General features: G+C 40.9%; 2 protein-coding genes and 1 long non-coding RNA gene across 7 annotated transcripts in view; 1 reads left to right on the top strand and 2 right to left on the bottom strand.

Annotated features, from left to right (window-relative positions):
- The window catches only part of gpat2 (glycerol-3-phosphate acyltransferase 2, mitochondrial), a 39,054-nt gene extending 37,768 nt beyond the window's left edge, over positions 1 to 1,286 (bottom strand). For 2 of the 3 annotated variants that reach the window (XM_088375279.1, XM_088375280.1), the window contains exon 1: positions 1,099 to 1,285. The gene's annotated coding sequence lies outside the window, so the exon portion shown is untranslated. Of the gene's footprint in view, positions 1 to 1,098 lie in introns of all 3 variants that reach the window. The other variant, XM_088375281.1, reaches the window with a different exon arrangement.
- LOC148397760 (uncharacterized) lies at positions 843 to 13,052 on the top strand. 3 transcript variants are annotated; one of them, XR_015858487.1, is made up of 3 exons: positions 843 to 1,270; positions 3,382 to 3,474; positions 12,867 to 13,052. It is a non-coding gene; the product is annotated as an uncharacterized LOC148397760 (long non-coding RNA). The 3 variants fall into 3 exon arrangements; XR_015858486.1 differs by lacking the exon at positions 12,867 to 13,052 and adding an exon at positions 9,290 to 9,477; XR_015858488.1 differs by lacking the exon at positions 12,867 to 13,052 and adding an exon at positions 5,462 to 5,519.
- adra2b (adrenoceptor alpha 2B) lies at positions 11,118 to 15,977 on the bottom strand. The gene is made up of 2 exons (XM_088375283.1): positions 15,257 to 15,977; positions 11,118 to 14,904 (listed from the first exon to the last, which is right to left on the bottom strand). Exon 2 carries the CDS (start codon positions 14,877 to 14,879, stop codon positions 13,335 to 13,337), a length of 1,545 nt encoding a protein of 514 aa, XP_088231409.1. The 5' UTR covers positions 14,880 to 14,904; positions 15,257 to 15,977; the 3' UTR covers positions 11,118 to 13,334.
- Positions 15,978 to 16,513: the final 536 nt, after the last annotated feature.

Raw genomic sequence — 16,513 nt, 5'->3', positions numbered from 1 at the left:
GTAATCATCATTTTCCTAATGATTGTCGTTCATTAATTCTGAACGAGATGTTAAGGACCCTTCAGCCATTTCTGGCTTGTAGACTGTGGCTGTGATGTTTTTTTCCCCTGCAAAGATGAACTATTTTGTTCATTTGAGACTTACATATCCTTTATTTACATTATTTCCTTCTGTGCCAACTGCAGTGAAAGATGCAATGATTAGTTGATACTTGGATTTGCACTTCACCAAGAGAGTTCCCAGGTCATGGGAGGGGGGGGAAATCACATTGAAAATTTTACTGGTACCTTGTGTAGTTTACACAATTTAATACATAATGAATTAAAATCACTTATTCACCTTCTACACTGTGGGGGTGTCAAACTCATTTTTTTCACGGGCCGCATTGCAGCCATAGCTTCTTTTGGAGGGCCATTATGACTGTCAACCCAAATAAATGTATGAGCACCTCATATTATATACAGTAAAAACTACAAAACAAACTGACAAATGACTTGTTTTCAAATTAGACGAGTAAAAACTGGTCAAATATTTTAAAAAAAGATTAAAAGTGAAGACAATTTTCAATTCTAGTAATGACACACGAATTTGATGCACAATTTGTTTTCGCGGGCCAAATAAAATAATGCGGCGGGCCGTATCTGGACCCCGGGCCATGAGTTTGACACCTGTCAAAAAGGCTGTAGAATCTACAGCCTTTTACGTCTTTTTATATTCCTAAACTTAATTATATCATGGAATGGAATTCTGGACTCGGTTTTAAAAGACTTTTCTGATAATGCTGGTTTCATGAAAAATTAATCTTTAAAATCAATTAACATTTTACGCACGTACCTGGACGATGACGCACCTCAATTTACGTACAAGTTCAAGTTACCGACTAACGTTTCTAATGACGCACATGAATAATATTGATTGCTTCTTCTAAAAAAGCGACTGACTTATGGTCAACGTGAACTAAAAGAAACAAAATTTAATCAGTATAATGGTTAGCTGTCAAATTGTGACGTTAACTGTGAAAACTACGTCACTCCGACCAGCTATGCTAACATTTGCTAAAGGCCAACATTATATTTTTGCAGAAAAACTTTTACCTACCAAGTCAATAGACGGCCTGAGTCTATTGAGTTCCAGTTTGTGGGTTCGTGATGTTGGCGTTACAAATAGCGACCTCGAACGTGGCCAGCCACCGTGAACGTTACCGTAAAGTTGATGCCAGTGGGTACCGTTAATTTCACACCACTTCTGCAGCCGCGCCGCTTACAACCTGGTGAGTGACCCCAATTTTTAATTTTTTTATTTTTTTTTAATCAGCCACTCCATTGTCACTGAAAATAGCTTCCAAATGTGAATAAAACTCAATATGTTAGCAATGTATGCCAGTTCAAAGCTTTCCCAAAAAAAAAAGAAACAATAGAATGACCATGATCAACTTTAAGAAAAAGAAATAAAGCGGAAACCTCGAGGCCTCAAATGGAACATCGCCATTATTCCACTCAGTAGGCTAGATTTAAATATCATATGCATGCTCCAGTTCTTCCTCACAATATTTACTGTACACTCCATCAACAAGATTACTGAGTTAATAAGGCGCACGGACAGATCATCTCCGCAAGCCATTCCAAGACAGAATATGTCATGGCAATAATTGCCTCTGATGTACTGCACCAATGAACAAACATGCCGCTATTATAATTACAGCAGTGCTAAAAATGACTTTGATGGCTTGGACCCAGATTCAAAAGCGAGTGAGTGATAATTGCCGATATGTGATGGCTGCCCAACACTCCTCGGGGATGGAATTTTTGTATAAATATGAGCTTCATCATATGGACAAATGTACTGTATTGCCATCTGAATGTGAAAATAGAAGAAAATCTGACATTCGTCAAACACATGCACAAAAAATATTCCTAAATGCATTTTGGTGGAATCAAGAGCAATTTAATTGTTTAGTGGTTCACATAGCTGACTTTTTATTGTTTTCACTCGGCGTACTCTTTACAATCACCCAGTGACAAGGGATGGGCCTAATAATTAATTAAATAAATATATATTATACATTTTTTTCCTTTCTTTCTTTTTCTTTTTTAAATTACATATATACATATCTGTATATACATATATTTTTATTTTTGTAATCATTTTTATACAGGAAAAGTTGTGTCCAGCTGTGACAGATCACAGAAAACCATCTGTTTTTTATCTACCAATACATTTGTACGTGCAAGAGAAACTCACACACACACACGAACACACACACACGAACACACACACTCGCACAAAGATGGTTGGAGAAGTGATTCCCTGCTCTAAGTGCCAATTTAATGGTAGTCCTTTTGTCAGCTTTCATTAATGTTAACTCCGTCATCTATCGGCCTTCTCTGCTTTCTAAACAATCTCGAAAATTTCACTGCTGTCAATCACGAGGGCATCTTAACCAGATTGTGCTCGGCGTCTTCCGTTTCCTTGTTTCTGGCCGAATGTACACAATGTGTCCCTCTGGAGCAAGGGAGACATTATCATACAGGACATACAAACTGAATTTAGTACTCACTCAGACACAATCAGTGGGCCCGTCTGAGATGGGAGATGAGCTTTGTATCTGCTCACCCACTGTTGTTAGTTAGTTGTTAGTTAGGGGAGTTAGTATTTTTTTTTCTATTTAGTTGACAACAGCTATAATTCAACCGTAATACATATTTATCAAGTACCTCATGCATTTTCAACTAATTTGTCGTAAGAGCCCTCCCATGGTTCTACTGGTATGAATATTTTAAGACAAACTAGCGAGGTTAACCGCTATTCTCATCCACAGCGAGCTTATTTTTGCACTCTGTCAAAACCGCACGAAGGAATGAAGTCACCTCATTGGCCGGACAGTTTGCCGCTCCACGGAGCATTATAATCTGGTCACGGCAGTAGACCTCTGGAAACTGGGCAATTGGTAGAGGAGATCCCTATAAATGATGATTTGACGCAGAGTCATAGACGAGTTGACTGATCGATTGGGCCCTGATTACATTCCAAAATGAACTGCATCATTAGATTTGAAAAATATTTATTTTGTAATTTTATGTACTGTTTCAAAGAAATAGAAAGAAAGGTACAGCAATAAAAGCAGCGTCCCTTAATATTTGATTGCTCAGCATTTAACAAGGACATCTGCCTCCTGGCATCTTTTGCAGCAATCTGTAAACTATTCAGGCACAGTTTTCATTTCCATTTGTTAAGAAGAATTATTTACTGTTGGCTGTTTTAAAATCTTGGATTTTTGGGGTACTTCAGTTAGGGTCAGAACCCATTGCAGTGAGTGCCACATTTTGCCCTTAAAATACCGTTGGCATCATCTAATTTTATGACTCATTTCATATTTTTCAGACCTCCACTGCCTGAGTACCTATAGATAAAAAATAACCCGCACGAGCCTCGCGAGTCACGACATAATGGATCCTCCATCATAATCACCTCTAGGTAGGCTGTCTTTTTTTTTTTTTACGTTTAATTTTGTCACTCTCATAAAATAACCATATTGCTTTGTCCAGGTTCACTTTAACAAGGGCCTGTCATACATTTTTATGTATTCCTTAATGGGTGCTAATATTGGCGGCCAGAATTGTATTGATTGAATCAATCACACCACAAAAATTTTCCTCGTGAACTGCTCTTTAAGTGTTAGAAAAGACTGAATATTCTTTTATACTTAAGAAGTTCTTAAGAAGCTAGCTCGGAAAAGGTGGCTCATTGCATCCTTCCTTATCTCCTTCAGCATGGGATGCCCTTGAGAAAAGGGAAAGGCGATTAAAGCTGACCCCCAATTTCACCTCTTTGCAAGATTTAAATGTGTAGGTGATCAGATATTGAATATACTTTGAAACATTAGCACGATGCCTTAGCCTGACAACCAGAGGTTCGCATAGCTGAAGCACAAATGCTAAAATGGTGCATTGCCGTCATCCAACACCAAAAAAATGTCGTTTATAAACTTAAGTACGAACATAATACATAATAGTAGCTAAACTTCATTTGTATAAACTTCTATGTTCTACCGCTTGTGTTTATAACCGAGATGCGGCTGTAAAATTACACTGAACTTTAGTCTCTCTATAAATACTCTTGCCCATAAAAGTAATGAACATTTTTTTTCCTTAACATTCCACTGCTTGAGCAAAAAATCATCTCTTGAAAATGGATTTGATCTTTTCTGTTTCATTCAGCATTAGTAGAAGCCAGACACAAAAATGCTGAATATGCACTCTGAAGAAAAAGGGTCAATCAATTTTGGAATATGATATACACAGCGTGCCGTACTTCCAATACAGGAATTATCTATCGCAAACATCTCATGCTGCTATAAATGCACAGTGGATGGAGCTGTAGTGTCTCTCTACGAAACCTTTGAGCAATAAAAAAAAAAAGTAGTGATCCTGCAAATAACAGTTCATTTTGTACAAGTTGGGTTCTTTTTGCTGAGATTGTTGTGTTCTCTATCTCATTTAAAAAAAGATTTGAAAACATATCACATAAATACTTTGAAACGCTCAAAGATATGAGTGGTACAGGCCTCGACAATGCTGCTCTGTTCAAGCTTTGATTCGTAATAAATGCTTCTTTCTATTTGCTTTGCAGTATGATATCCGCCTGTTAGTCACATGGTGGTCCTCTTCCACACTAGTGGTGAGAGGCTAAACCACTGAATCCATGACTGCAGGGGCAGAAAAGCATAGAGGACAGTGCCAAAAAAAATGTGAGGGCTTGGAGATGCTAGTACAATCAGAGAATTATTTCCTTCTCCAGTCATTGGAAAACTAACCAAAATCAGATTTTGTGTAACTGTGATGATTGTATATCAAATAAAACCGGTCTTTGTTTCCTATAGGTCAAATTATAAATTGATTAGATAAAATCTTGACTATAATGACAGGATATTTGCGAGAGTGGCACAAACCAATAAACTGCCGAGCAATACTTATATAACTAAACTTCCTTTATCGATTAGAGAAAATTAGCGATCGATAAATATATTTTTTATTGGCAGTTGGATGCTGGCGTATTTCCCCGAATGTTCTGGACTCCCGTTTCAAAGCTAATGTTGTAGCTCGTAAAATTGCCAGGAAGAGTCGCCTGAACAATCAATATTGCACTCATTATCAATACACAGATAGTGATAGTCACAAATAACACATTCACAGCTTCAGCGATATAAGCGCTAGAAATCTTAAGCTAGCATTAGCACTCTAATAAGCTGTTCACAGCTTTAGCAATATAACAGTGCTAGAAATGCCAAGCTAGCATTAGCACTGTAATAAGCGGTTAACCCTGACCCAAAGAATACGAAGCTATTAAATACTACTATTTCTTCATTATTGAGCTTTATATGGACAGTCTTTTTAACAGTGGTCATGATTTTGGTCTTGCTGATGTTCACGTTGAGTCCCATTTTACTGCTTTCTTCTTTCAGCTTTAGGAATAATCTTTCTCCGCCAGCAGCGCTGCATTATCTGCATACCAGATTCTCCTTCCTCCTGTCTTCACCCCAATATTCTGACCAAATGATTTGCTAATTGATAAAAGAATGAGCAAGGGTTTCCGTCAAATTATAACCATAAAACAACCAATGAGCTTAATTTTGTTGGAATCTGACAGGGAGTATCATGCTGCTTATCTAAATGCTGAGCGACGGTCAGCTCTGCCTCCTGACTTGACCTTCATAATTAACGCACCATACATGTAAATCAACTAATCAGTGTATAATCATATGATCAAAATCAATGGAAATTTCGGGAGGCGGGGAGTCGTTTGGCGACACGCACGTCACAAACAATTTGTCCTGCAATGAGGCATGAGACGGAAGATGAATTTTCCGACGAGTGTTTTGCTTTTAGGTGGCAAAAGTCAAAGCAGACTGTTGCATTATGCATAGGAGAGCCTCAATTCTGCATGAAATGAGACATATTTGTTGTGCGCTTATTTCCAGCCAATTCATTTGTAGAAGTGTACACACAGTGTCATGTCCACGTCCTGGCCTCATGTGCACCACTTCCTGTTCCCCTTCACATGCCAAAAATTGGTCTCGCTCGCAAGTGTGTCCACAGACAGACAGACACACACACGCACACACAATGCAAACTCTTATTTGTATGTCAACAAACAACCTTTTGCAATCCCATCCTACTTCCCTTTCCTTCTTTTAATCAGCCACACACTCCAACAAACACATAGCGAGCTCACTTGAGAAAATGTTATTAAAAGGTTCCAGGCGAGAGTGATGTTGCGCTGATTGCTGTGGATCAACTGATGAGCAGAGCATGACTAATGCTGAAAATGGCAATCCGTGCTAGGAAAATCATGAGATACTTGGATTAGTTTTTTTTTTTTTGTGAACTTGTGCACATGACTGCCTCTGGCCACACATATGCAATATTTGTGCGTGTGTGGGTGTGTGTGTGTTAATGCAGCTGAGTGTCAGCCATCTCTTTATCTATTTTGTTGTGCATTGATTGCGTGTTAATGTTTCCTCTGCTTGTGTGGGGGTGTCTGACCTTTCCATGATGGCTCGGCTAAATAAAGCCGCAGCCTTTCTTGGAAGTCTCTCACACAACAAAATCATCCACCTTTTTTTTGGCGTATCAATGTGTATTGAGCAACATAGACGTCAACAGCGGTTTTCTTGTTGATTTCATAATTGCGCGTTTTGCATCAGATGATTCCGAGTAGCAGCACGGATTAAGATCAAAATTTCTTTTGAACACAATCTTAACATCAAAAACATTGTTCAAGTAGCAGGAATTTGCAAAATAAACTTTGTGGAATAGAGGTTTCGGTGAAACTGTAATTCCAAGTGAACGGCATGGCATTTTTTTAAGTGTTTGATAGGTTGAAACTTAACCGACAAAGTATTTGATTAATCTACTAACTCAATAGTATTTTTTTTCCACATGCATTTTACCATAACGTTTTATCATGACTTGGCGCCAGTTAGATTCTTCATTATGCAGCTACCTCCCACAGACATGATTAGATTCCGTAAAATGATGGAAGGAGACACCCACGATCAGGCAATTATGAAATTCTTGGCAAATATTCAAAGCCGCCAAGCTATCGAGCAAAAACTTACTTTGACTGTAAATGAGTTTTTCTCTATTCAAATGAGCTTCTTCGCTGCTCACTTCGTCTGTGCTGGTGTGACAGGGCACGTTAAATCAACACTATTTGGAAGAAATAATTTTATATTTACCCCCTAAAAATAAATTCACTAAAAATTCAAAAAGTCAATATTACTCAGTTATTTTGTTTATCCTGTATGTCAGGGGCTTTCAACAGTTTTTTTTCCTAGGGACCACCATTAGAACCAAAAGCAAACTGCTTTGGCGGAATATTATTTTATTCTTTTCCATTTTCAATTTTGCGGACCACCTGCAATACCGCCACGAACCACTAGAACGCCCTGCTGTGTTTAAAGTATTAGGCCTGCTGTAATATAGGGCAGTGTAAGACCTAGTGTAAGCAAAACATGTCGATTTTTTTTCAATAGCGGTTAATCGCAAAAGAGTTTCAAAAGGCTTCACATACCCACAGTTAAAAATTTTGTAAAAAAAACAAATTCCCCAATTTTTGGATGTCAAATGCTTTAGCTATTGGCTGAAAAAAATACTGTTAGAGTAGTAATAGTGAAAGGCACTGATAATAGAACAAAGGTGTTGAATGACTTGTAGAGGCAAAGACTTGTTGAGCCTCGAGGGCTTCCAACATTGCATTATTGCATCCAAATGTTGCATTGTAAACTTCCAGCATATGAGCTTTTGAGATAATAACCCAAGCGAGAACAATCATTGCCGATGGCGAGAAAGATACCAACACCGGGCATTTATAATAAACAAGTATTTATGTCCTCTCACACACAACCATAGAGCCATTGTAAACATAATTGCACTGCCTTTAAAAAAGTAAAATAAAAATCACAGAATTTACAAAGCCCAAATGCTTTTCACACCTTTTGTACAGAGCAAAGCCTTCTGGTTTTCTTTCTCATTTCCCCTTCTGTCTTTTAAATGTTTCTTATTTTAACAAGCCGAGAAAGTGTGACCAAATCCACCCAACCATCAAATACGGACAAAAGCCCAACATCCTCATTCAAGCTTGCACTGTGATTTTTGATATTCTACTTGTTTTTTGTTGCAGGACATTTTTCGTGCGCTTATCTCCTCTCCACTTGTGTGCGCACACACACTGACACACACGCGAACATACACGCTTACACGCACCCTGAGGAATCTACGACAGCATCTCGCGTGTGCATAAGAAATCTAATGAGTGCGTGTCATGCTCGCTGGGCTCCCTCCATCCTCTCTGGAGGCTCCGCTGCCACACACCTGCCCTGTTTTATATTCCAATGCCAGCAAGAGAGTAAGCAGCTTAGGGACACAGCGTCCCTATGAATATACAACACTGTAAACATACGCGCAGCAACTTGTCTCAGATAACTTATGTGTTCTCATCCTCGAGTCATACCACAGCCGTGATTATGGAAATGAAGGTGAAGACTGCCAATACATGCTTTTGAATGTGGGGAGGTGGATTTTTTTAGGGGGTGGGGCGTTGGGAAAGCAGGACAATCCATTTTTTGTCAATTTTTTGTCTATGTGAAGCCCTTTGAGACTGCTTGTGATTTAGGGCTATATAAATAAAGTTGACTTGACTTGACTTGACTTGACTTGACTTGACTTGACTTGACTTGACTTGACTTGACTTGACTTGACAGACTTGATCTTATATGACGATACGATGACAAATCCTTAAACTGTCCATCATGGCATATTTTGTCTACACACCCCTGAATCAATCAAACCTTTCTAGACATTAATTTGATCTATAGTAGAAACTGAATTTTTAAAAAAAAGTCATTTTCAAGAGAGGAAGTAAAAATAACAGACAATATCGTGCACAACCCAAAAAATGAGACGGTCACATTCAAAGTCATCAGGAGTCGGCTACATCTTGAAGTGCCTCTGTTAACTCGAAATAAAGTTCAAGTGTTCTAGTAGGCTTTTCCTGACAGTTTGGTGATGGGCAGTGTTGTGTTTGGGCTCAATTTACTTTTAAAATGATTTACTAACATGGTAGTGGCACAATAAAGTTGAAGTCAGTGAAACAAAAGTCCAAAATCTGGGGGTGCTGACAGACTCTTACCTCACTATCAAATAGATATATAGAGACAATTTATACAGAGACAGGATTGTCTTGCGGCACAAATGTAGAAGGATACAGAAATTTGTCTTCTCTTTTCAAGGTTCCAATGAACACAGTGGCCTCCATCATCTGTAAATGGAAAGAGTGTCGTACCACTAGGATACTTTCACGCTTTGTACAGCTGGCTGCCCGCCGAAACCGTGCAATTGGACTTCCTCTCTTTAAAAACATTTTGGGTTTTATAGGTCATAGGGCATGTTAATGATGGAATGATTAACTTGGTCTCATTTTTTTATATGACAACAGTCTGACATTTTACAGGGGTTCATAGACGTGTGCGTGTGACACAGACAGAATAAAAAGCCAATGAGCTTTGATTTCATGTACGTTGGCTGAGATACGCTTCAGCAGCCTACTTGTTATGTCCCACTGTGATACGCGCACACACACACACACACACACACACACACACACACCACTGCAAACAGAACGGACTCTTGTATAACACGTACAAGAGTTATTAGGTTGGTACCCTTTAATATACTGGAGGCATGCTCCACATGGAAAGTCTTCTTTTAGATGCTAACTGTGCTGAAGTCTCACAAGATTTGCCGAGGTCTCATGTGACTCTTTTTTCTTTTTTTTTTTTTTGACTTTGGTACCATATTCAGCAATTGGCACTCTTGAATTCTTTCAATTATGTATTTATTGCATAGGTCAGGGTTCCCCATTAAGTTCACATTGAGAGACAAATTATGTCATGGTTGCTAAGTTGCTGGCCAATTTTCTTTTTGTATCAGGAAATATTATTTTATGTTGCGGTTGGTATTACTATTGCTACCATTATTAGAAGTAGTGTTATTATTATGATTAGAAGAACATGTGCTAGTTCAATGTAGTAGTAGATATGTTCATAGCCAGTGCCGAGGGATAAGAGACAAAATACTGGAGGAAATAAGCTCAGTATCGGTTTGTTTTTGAACCCCCCGAAGAATACTTTGATCAACGGATTATGACCAGTTTGATCAATAAATACAACGACAGAATTACAGCAAGTCGTGAATAAGAGGAGAGAACGGTATCCTTGGGCAAAAAGAAAAATAAATGAAGCAATGAAATAACCAGAATAAATGTCAACATGCCTTTCAGCAGTCCACGCATAGAGCTGTCAACATTTCGACAACCACATAGAAAAAAAACAAACATTTGATTTGGAAAATTTGTTTTGATTGAAAGGATGAGTGAACAAATAAAATCATTCTATTTTAAAATATATTTGAAGACTCAAGCTCAGCCACAACCCTAGTGAGGACAATGGATGGCTGTATAATATTGATAATTGAGTCAAAATAAAAAAAAAAACTGTTTGAATTCACATTTAACACTTTTATCTTTTACTTTTATCTTTTCCAAAAAAAAGAACAATTTTTAGCTATAATATCAGATATTCGCGAAATGTATACCGTTTGTATTGCAAAGAAAGTGGAATCATGTCACTGCACCAACTTCCCCGTCGTAATCTCAAAGATAATCTTGAATGTAGATCAGAACGAGAAAGTGAAATTAACCGGGTTTTACGAGCTGTGGGTAAAGTACAACGGCACTCAGTGGAGCTCAGGCCTCTGCGAAGACTGAACAATCCTAATTTGGATCGACACTCGGAGCTGTTTTCTGCCTATGCGTAATTTTTTTCATTAAGTCTCATGTATTTGAAAGTTTCTTAGGTTCAGGGTTTGACCTTTCCTGTGTGAAGTACACCCTGGCTCTTACCCAAAATCATCTGGGATGGGCTTCAGCTCACCCAAATGTGTACAAGAGATTTAAATGGATGGAATGTTTATTTATCTTCTGCAAAGTTGACAGTTTTGTTTTTTGTGTAATCATAACAGCCAAGCATGAGGCAAACAAACAGTAGCCTCCCCGCTCTGATCCCTATTTACGGTCATGTTCAAAATCATAGTAACAACGACACCATGCCTTGTGCTTTTTTCCAAATAACTTTATTTTTAAACTGGAGGGTAGGTGAGGATGTTCACAAATGGAGGGTTGACAGCTCCAAAGCGCCGACCATGCATTTTGGTCCGAACACAGCAGGGGGAAGACTAAACAGGCGCTTGCCAACGAAACGGTTTGGACTAGAGCACCTATCGCCCTCGAGCCAAAATTCTGTTTTTTTGTTTTATATTATTTTTTTTTACTTTGCCTTTTTTTTTTGTTTTGTTTTTAATTAAGCAGCAACTTCACCACAAAAAGCGACTCATTTTTTGTACAAAAGCATCCACAAAGGCATGACCTCTAGAGTTATCCGTTTTTTTTTTGTTTGTACAACTCACAAATGTTTGACTGGACACACTTGCTTGGAATCATTTGCAAAATGTTTATGAATGCCAATTTTTGGCACCTTTTTCTAACAAATGTGCTCATCACTATTAAAAATGATGCTAGATAGTCATGAATGCAGGCGGCGTTTCACGCATGTGGGAGTTCATAGTTTTTCCATGTACTGTGACACCATCGCACAAAAGCCACCGTTTAATGTTTAAAATCAATAAAGCTCGTTAGGAAGTAATACAATATTTTTACCCTCTGAGCCATATGATAGTATTTGCTCCTCTGAATAAAAGCACTGCAATGGAACAATAAATAGAGAGAAAACATTCAGTAGTTTGAAATAAATAGTACAGTCTTATATCGTTACCTCCCATCACACACACACAAACACGGAAAATATGACTTAAGTAAAACAACATGGCAGCCATTTATCAACGTGACAGAATGAGAGGTCCCTTCGGGGTTGGTCAGAGAAAAGGTGCCTTTGCGCTATGCAGTCAAACACACTCTCACTATTCTCACATAAATTTGATATTCACAAATATATCGAAGCAGTCACATGACAAGCCAAAAGTGTCACTATGCTTCGCTATGTAGATCTGTAGAGAACACACACACACACACAGGTCAGCAGAATTAGACAATGTGTCGCTGACAGCCCTTGTCCCACTGAGTCAATAAGACAGTGTGCTCTATAAAACACACGTGTTTTGTCAAGAAAACAGAGAAACCTTCTTTTGGCTAGTAAAAAAAAAAAAAAGAGAGAGAGTGAGAGAAGGATGACCAGTGGCCTCACGAAAAAGAAAAGAAATCACCGCACCACAGCAGGTAATATACGTACGAAGTGACTCAGCCAATGGTTTTGGAATAATCGTACTTGTCGTCGTACTTCTGTTCTACCTCACTGCATTGTGTGTCTGTCCTCTTTGTCATTTGTTCCAGTTTACCCGCTTATTTATCACGGATGGTGTGCAGAAGCTGAAAAGTGATGCACATAGATTGGCATACGGACCTCCCATGACATAGTGTGAATAACCTCATTACAGAGGTTTAGTGTTAACAAGATCCGGTGCATTAAAAGCAGATAAAACCATTCCTTGCTTCGGTGTGATATAGTTCTCTCATGACTCCTGTGAAAATGCTAAAATTCCATTAATGGAGGGGGGGTGGGGGGAACCACACACACACAACCTGAGTGTTCACTATAACCTGCAGGCAGCTGAGAGCCGAGGCATCTGACACATTTGACGCCAACGTCATAGTGTTCCTTTCATTTGTAAAGGACCCTTCAACTCGTGCTATCGCATTTTTGATCCTCCGATGCCTCTTGTTGCTCTTTTGGATAGGAATCAGGGAACACATGTTTGCCCTGCAGCTGGACAGATTAAGACTGCAAGAAATCACCACTAACCTTGTGTGCTCCTTGTGCTCTGCGCTGATAAACAAAAGGGCCCCGGGCTTGTTTGAGTCTAAGGTCAGTCTTCCTCATGTCTACTTGTCCTTCCTCAATAACCTGTCTCACAATATATATATATATACGTGTGCTGTGTTCCCTGCATATAGTCACTCAGTGTGATGTGGTAAATTTGTTTGGCATTGTCATCAGTCGTGAACTTTACCTTTTCTGTCAAGGACCCCTATTGTGTACGATAGTCGTCGTGGAAAATGTCAAGTAACGCATTCTATGGCTGTGTTGAAGTAATTTGGAATTGTACATCCATGGCTCATAATAATATTAATACAGCCCTTTGAAAGATGTTAGTTACATGCCTCATTGGTTCCAAATACAGTTACCAAGTGGTCGACTTTGTGTTCTAATAGAAAGTACCCTTGGTGCTTCTGCACAGAATCTTTTTGAAAGCCTTCCTAAAGTCTTTGTTGAAGATGGTGTAGATGACGGGGTTGAGGGAGGAGTTGCAATAACCAATCCAGAAGAAGAACTTAAAGAGTGGGTCGGGAATGGCACAGGTGATAGGGCAAACCGCCTGAAGGGAGTAGGAGAAGAAGAACGGGAACCAGCACACCACAAAGACGCCGATGACGACAGCCAGCACAAAGGTGAAGCGTTTTTCCCGGTTGACCATGGCTTTGCGCCGAGCCGCCCCGGGGTTGTTATCGATTCTGGACTTCCTTCCCGGCACCAGCCGCGAGCCCTTTGAAGTGGCGATCATGTTGGTGTAGCGCTTGACGGAACTCGGGGAGTGGACGCCCCCTCCCCCGGGTGACCCCGGCATGCTGGCGCTGCCCCGGCCGCCTCCGTTGCTGACCTCGCTATCCGTGCTGGAGCTGTCGCCGTTGTTATTGTCGGATTTGCTTCGCTTTTGCCGCCTGAACTTGTTCAATCGTGCTTTAGTCTTGGTTGGGGCAGAAGGGGCAGCGGGCGGCACTTGCAGAGTGGTATCTACGGAGCTGGTGACTGGGCTCATAGCTGGAGTTGGGGGTGGAGGTTGCAGATTATTGGGGTTGGGCTCCTGGGAGGATTCCTCCTGTCCTCCTGAAAGGGACGGTGTAATGGCGAGGGTGGGGGGTCTGGTGTTGGTTGTTTTCTTGGGGGACGTTTTTCCATCATCGTCCCTACCGTTGGCTTGGACTTGCCGCTTGGGCTGGCTTGGCGTGGCCGCGCCCACTCCGTCCTTGCGAGGCTCCCCTGGAGGGCACCGTGTTCTCTGCTTGGCGATTTGGTAGATTCTTACGTAGACCAGGATCATGATGAGGCACGGGGCAAAGAAGGAGCCGATGGTGGAGTAAAGAATGTACCAACGCTCGTCATTGAGCTGGCACTGGGGTCCCCTCTCGCTCGCGAGGTCACCCACCTCGCTCTTGTTGAGGGACAGCAACGGGGGGAAGGAGATGATGGAGGAAATGAGCCACACCACCACGATGGCAGCTTTGATGCGTCTGGGAGTCCGCTGGCGACCGTAGGTGACCCTGGAAATGGAGAGGTAGCGGTCCAGAGAGATGGCGCACAGGTGCACAATGGAGGAGGTGCAAAAGAGCACATCCAGGGCCAAGTAGATCTCACACCACAGGGACTTGAAGTACCAGTAGCCCAGAAGTTCATTAGCGAGAGAGAAGGGGATAATGAGCGTAGCCACCAAGATGTCGGCCGCCGCCAGTGAAACTAGGAAGAGGTTCTGCGGCCCTCGCAGGGAGTGGCTGGTCAGTACGGCGATAATCACCATGATGTTCCCTACAATGGTGAAGACCACCATCAGGGTTATGGCAGTGGCGAAGGCCGCCGTGGCTTCGGGGGTGTACGGCGCCAGCTTCAAGACGCTTTGGTTGCAAGGGACGGAGGCACCGCTTGCATTCCAGTTGCTAAGCTCCAGGGAGCAGCCGCCCTCTGGAGCAGAGGCCATGCTTTGGTCTCTTCTCCTGGAGTGTCTATGGACAAAAATACATAGCTAACCACTGCAGACCAATAAAAAACATGATGTTGGAAATACAAATGTTTTTATTTTTTTGCTAAACGTATTAGAAATGATGCCTGGAGACACACGCCTTTTGTTCAGCTGTGACTAATATTGCATTTTGATACTGAGCTTTGGAGGATAACATTAGGCAATGTGTGCTTTTCATCTAATAGCAAACGTCCTTTTCTGGCTCTAATGAATTTATTTTCCCATCCAAAGGCAAAACCGCACAACATTTTCGAGATGAATGCTGTTCATTGGACAAAAGCTGTTTCTGCCTGGCTGAGGCACACTTTCAATTGCTTTCAATCTGTGATGCTTACCTCTGTTGTCGTCTGTTGTCTTTCTCCAAATGTTAGCTCCCTTGCATCCTCCACGACGGGGCTTCCGAGTCCATTGTAAGATCACAAAACATGCGTTGGTCTTGTTGCGTCAAGACACGGATCAACGCCTTTTAATTAAAAAAAAAAAAAAAAAAAAAACGAGTCCATAAAACACCGATTTTCTTCCTGACACATTTTTCTCCCCTCCCCTCCCTCTCCGGTGCAACTAAAACTTATCCAGCTCATAAAATATTCAACTCGGCTAATTAAATATGCACCAGTAGTCAACTCTTAGGGGGGGGAAAGAAGTAATCGTGACATTTTCTCCGCGCGTCCTTGTTGCAGACACGCCTCAGCTGGTAGCACAGCAATTAATAAAAAGTCACTAAAGCGGAAACATTTACACTATTTACACTCGTTTACGCTACTAAAAACGTAGAAAGGAATTAATGCTTTCCAGTTAGTCCAAACTTAATTTCTAGACGTGCGCCTGGAGCCGCAAAATGCGCAATTATTAGTGGTGAAATCCTATAAAAAGGTCACATAAATTGGTCCTTGTCGCTCCTCTTCTTTTTCCACCCACACCGCCACGATGGAGCGGCTCCTGTGGCGCGCGTCGTCAGTTTCTGAGGCGCATCTTCACTCGAGAAGTGGACCTAAGCCCGGTTGCCTCCCATCGCTCTCTCTCCCTCTTGCGCGTCTTTTCAGATCCGCTGACGTCACCGCGGCGCTGTGGGCGTCACGGGATCCTGACTCGCTTCCCGACGTATTGCCACCACCACCACCACCCGCTCTCACTCTCTGGACTCAGAATCAACTCACACGGAGACCATTCAAAAGTACGTTTTAGCCAATTAGCTGTTAATGGGTGTTGCTGACCTTTGCAAATATAAAGTAAGTTTATGCAAATGATAACACGGTAGTAAAATAAGATGACTCACCGATCACTGTAGATCTAATTGGTGATATTAAAAAAAAAAACAATTGAACTTTTCATATTGTTTGTGAAATGAGTTGACTGTGTACTTCCAAGTGGGAGAGTGCCAGTGACCTGAACTGAAACTTGTGATTATTGTTGCATTACCCAAACATTTTTTTCTGATTTCTTTACAGGCCCTACAAAGTAATCTGAAGTAGAGATTTTACTTTTTTTTGGGGGGGGGGGATTGGCAGGACATGTCTGTCAATCCATCCATCTTCTAACATAACATTGAAGTTTTGGGGGTACACACCCACATTTTGCAGTGACTGGCTGCT

The sequence above is a fragment of the Syngnathus floridae genome, chromosome 5 (genome assembly GCF_059516105.1).
Source record: "Syngnathus floridae isolate MCC-2025c chromosome 5, RoL_Sflo_1.0, whole genome shotgun sequence".
NCBI lineage: Eukaryota > Metazoa > Chordata > Actinopteri > Syngnathiformes > Syngnathidae > Syngnathus > Syngnathus floridae.
The sequence above is the reverse complement of the archived record's forward strand: the minus strand, read 5'-3'. Positions and strand labels throughout refer to the sequence as shown.

What these genes read in the sequence shown, in the direction of transcription:
- adra2b (XM_088375283.1), bottom strand. Translation starts at nt 14,879, where the DNA reads ATGGCCTCTGCTCCAGAGGGCGGCTGCTCCCTGGAGCTTAGCAACTGG.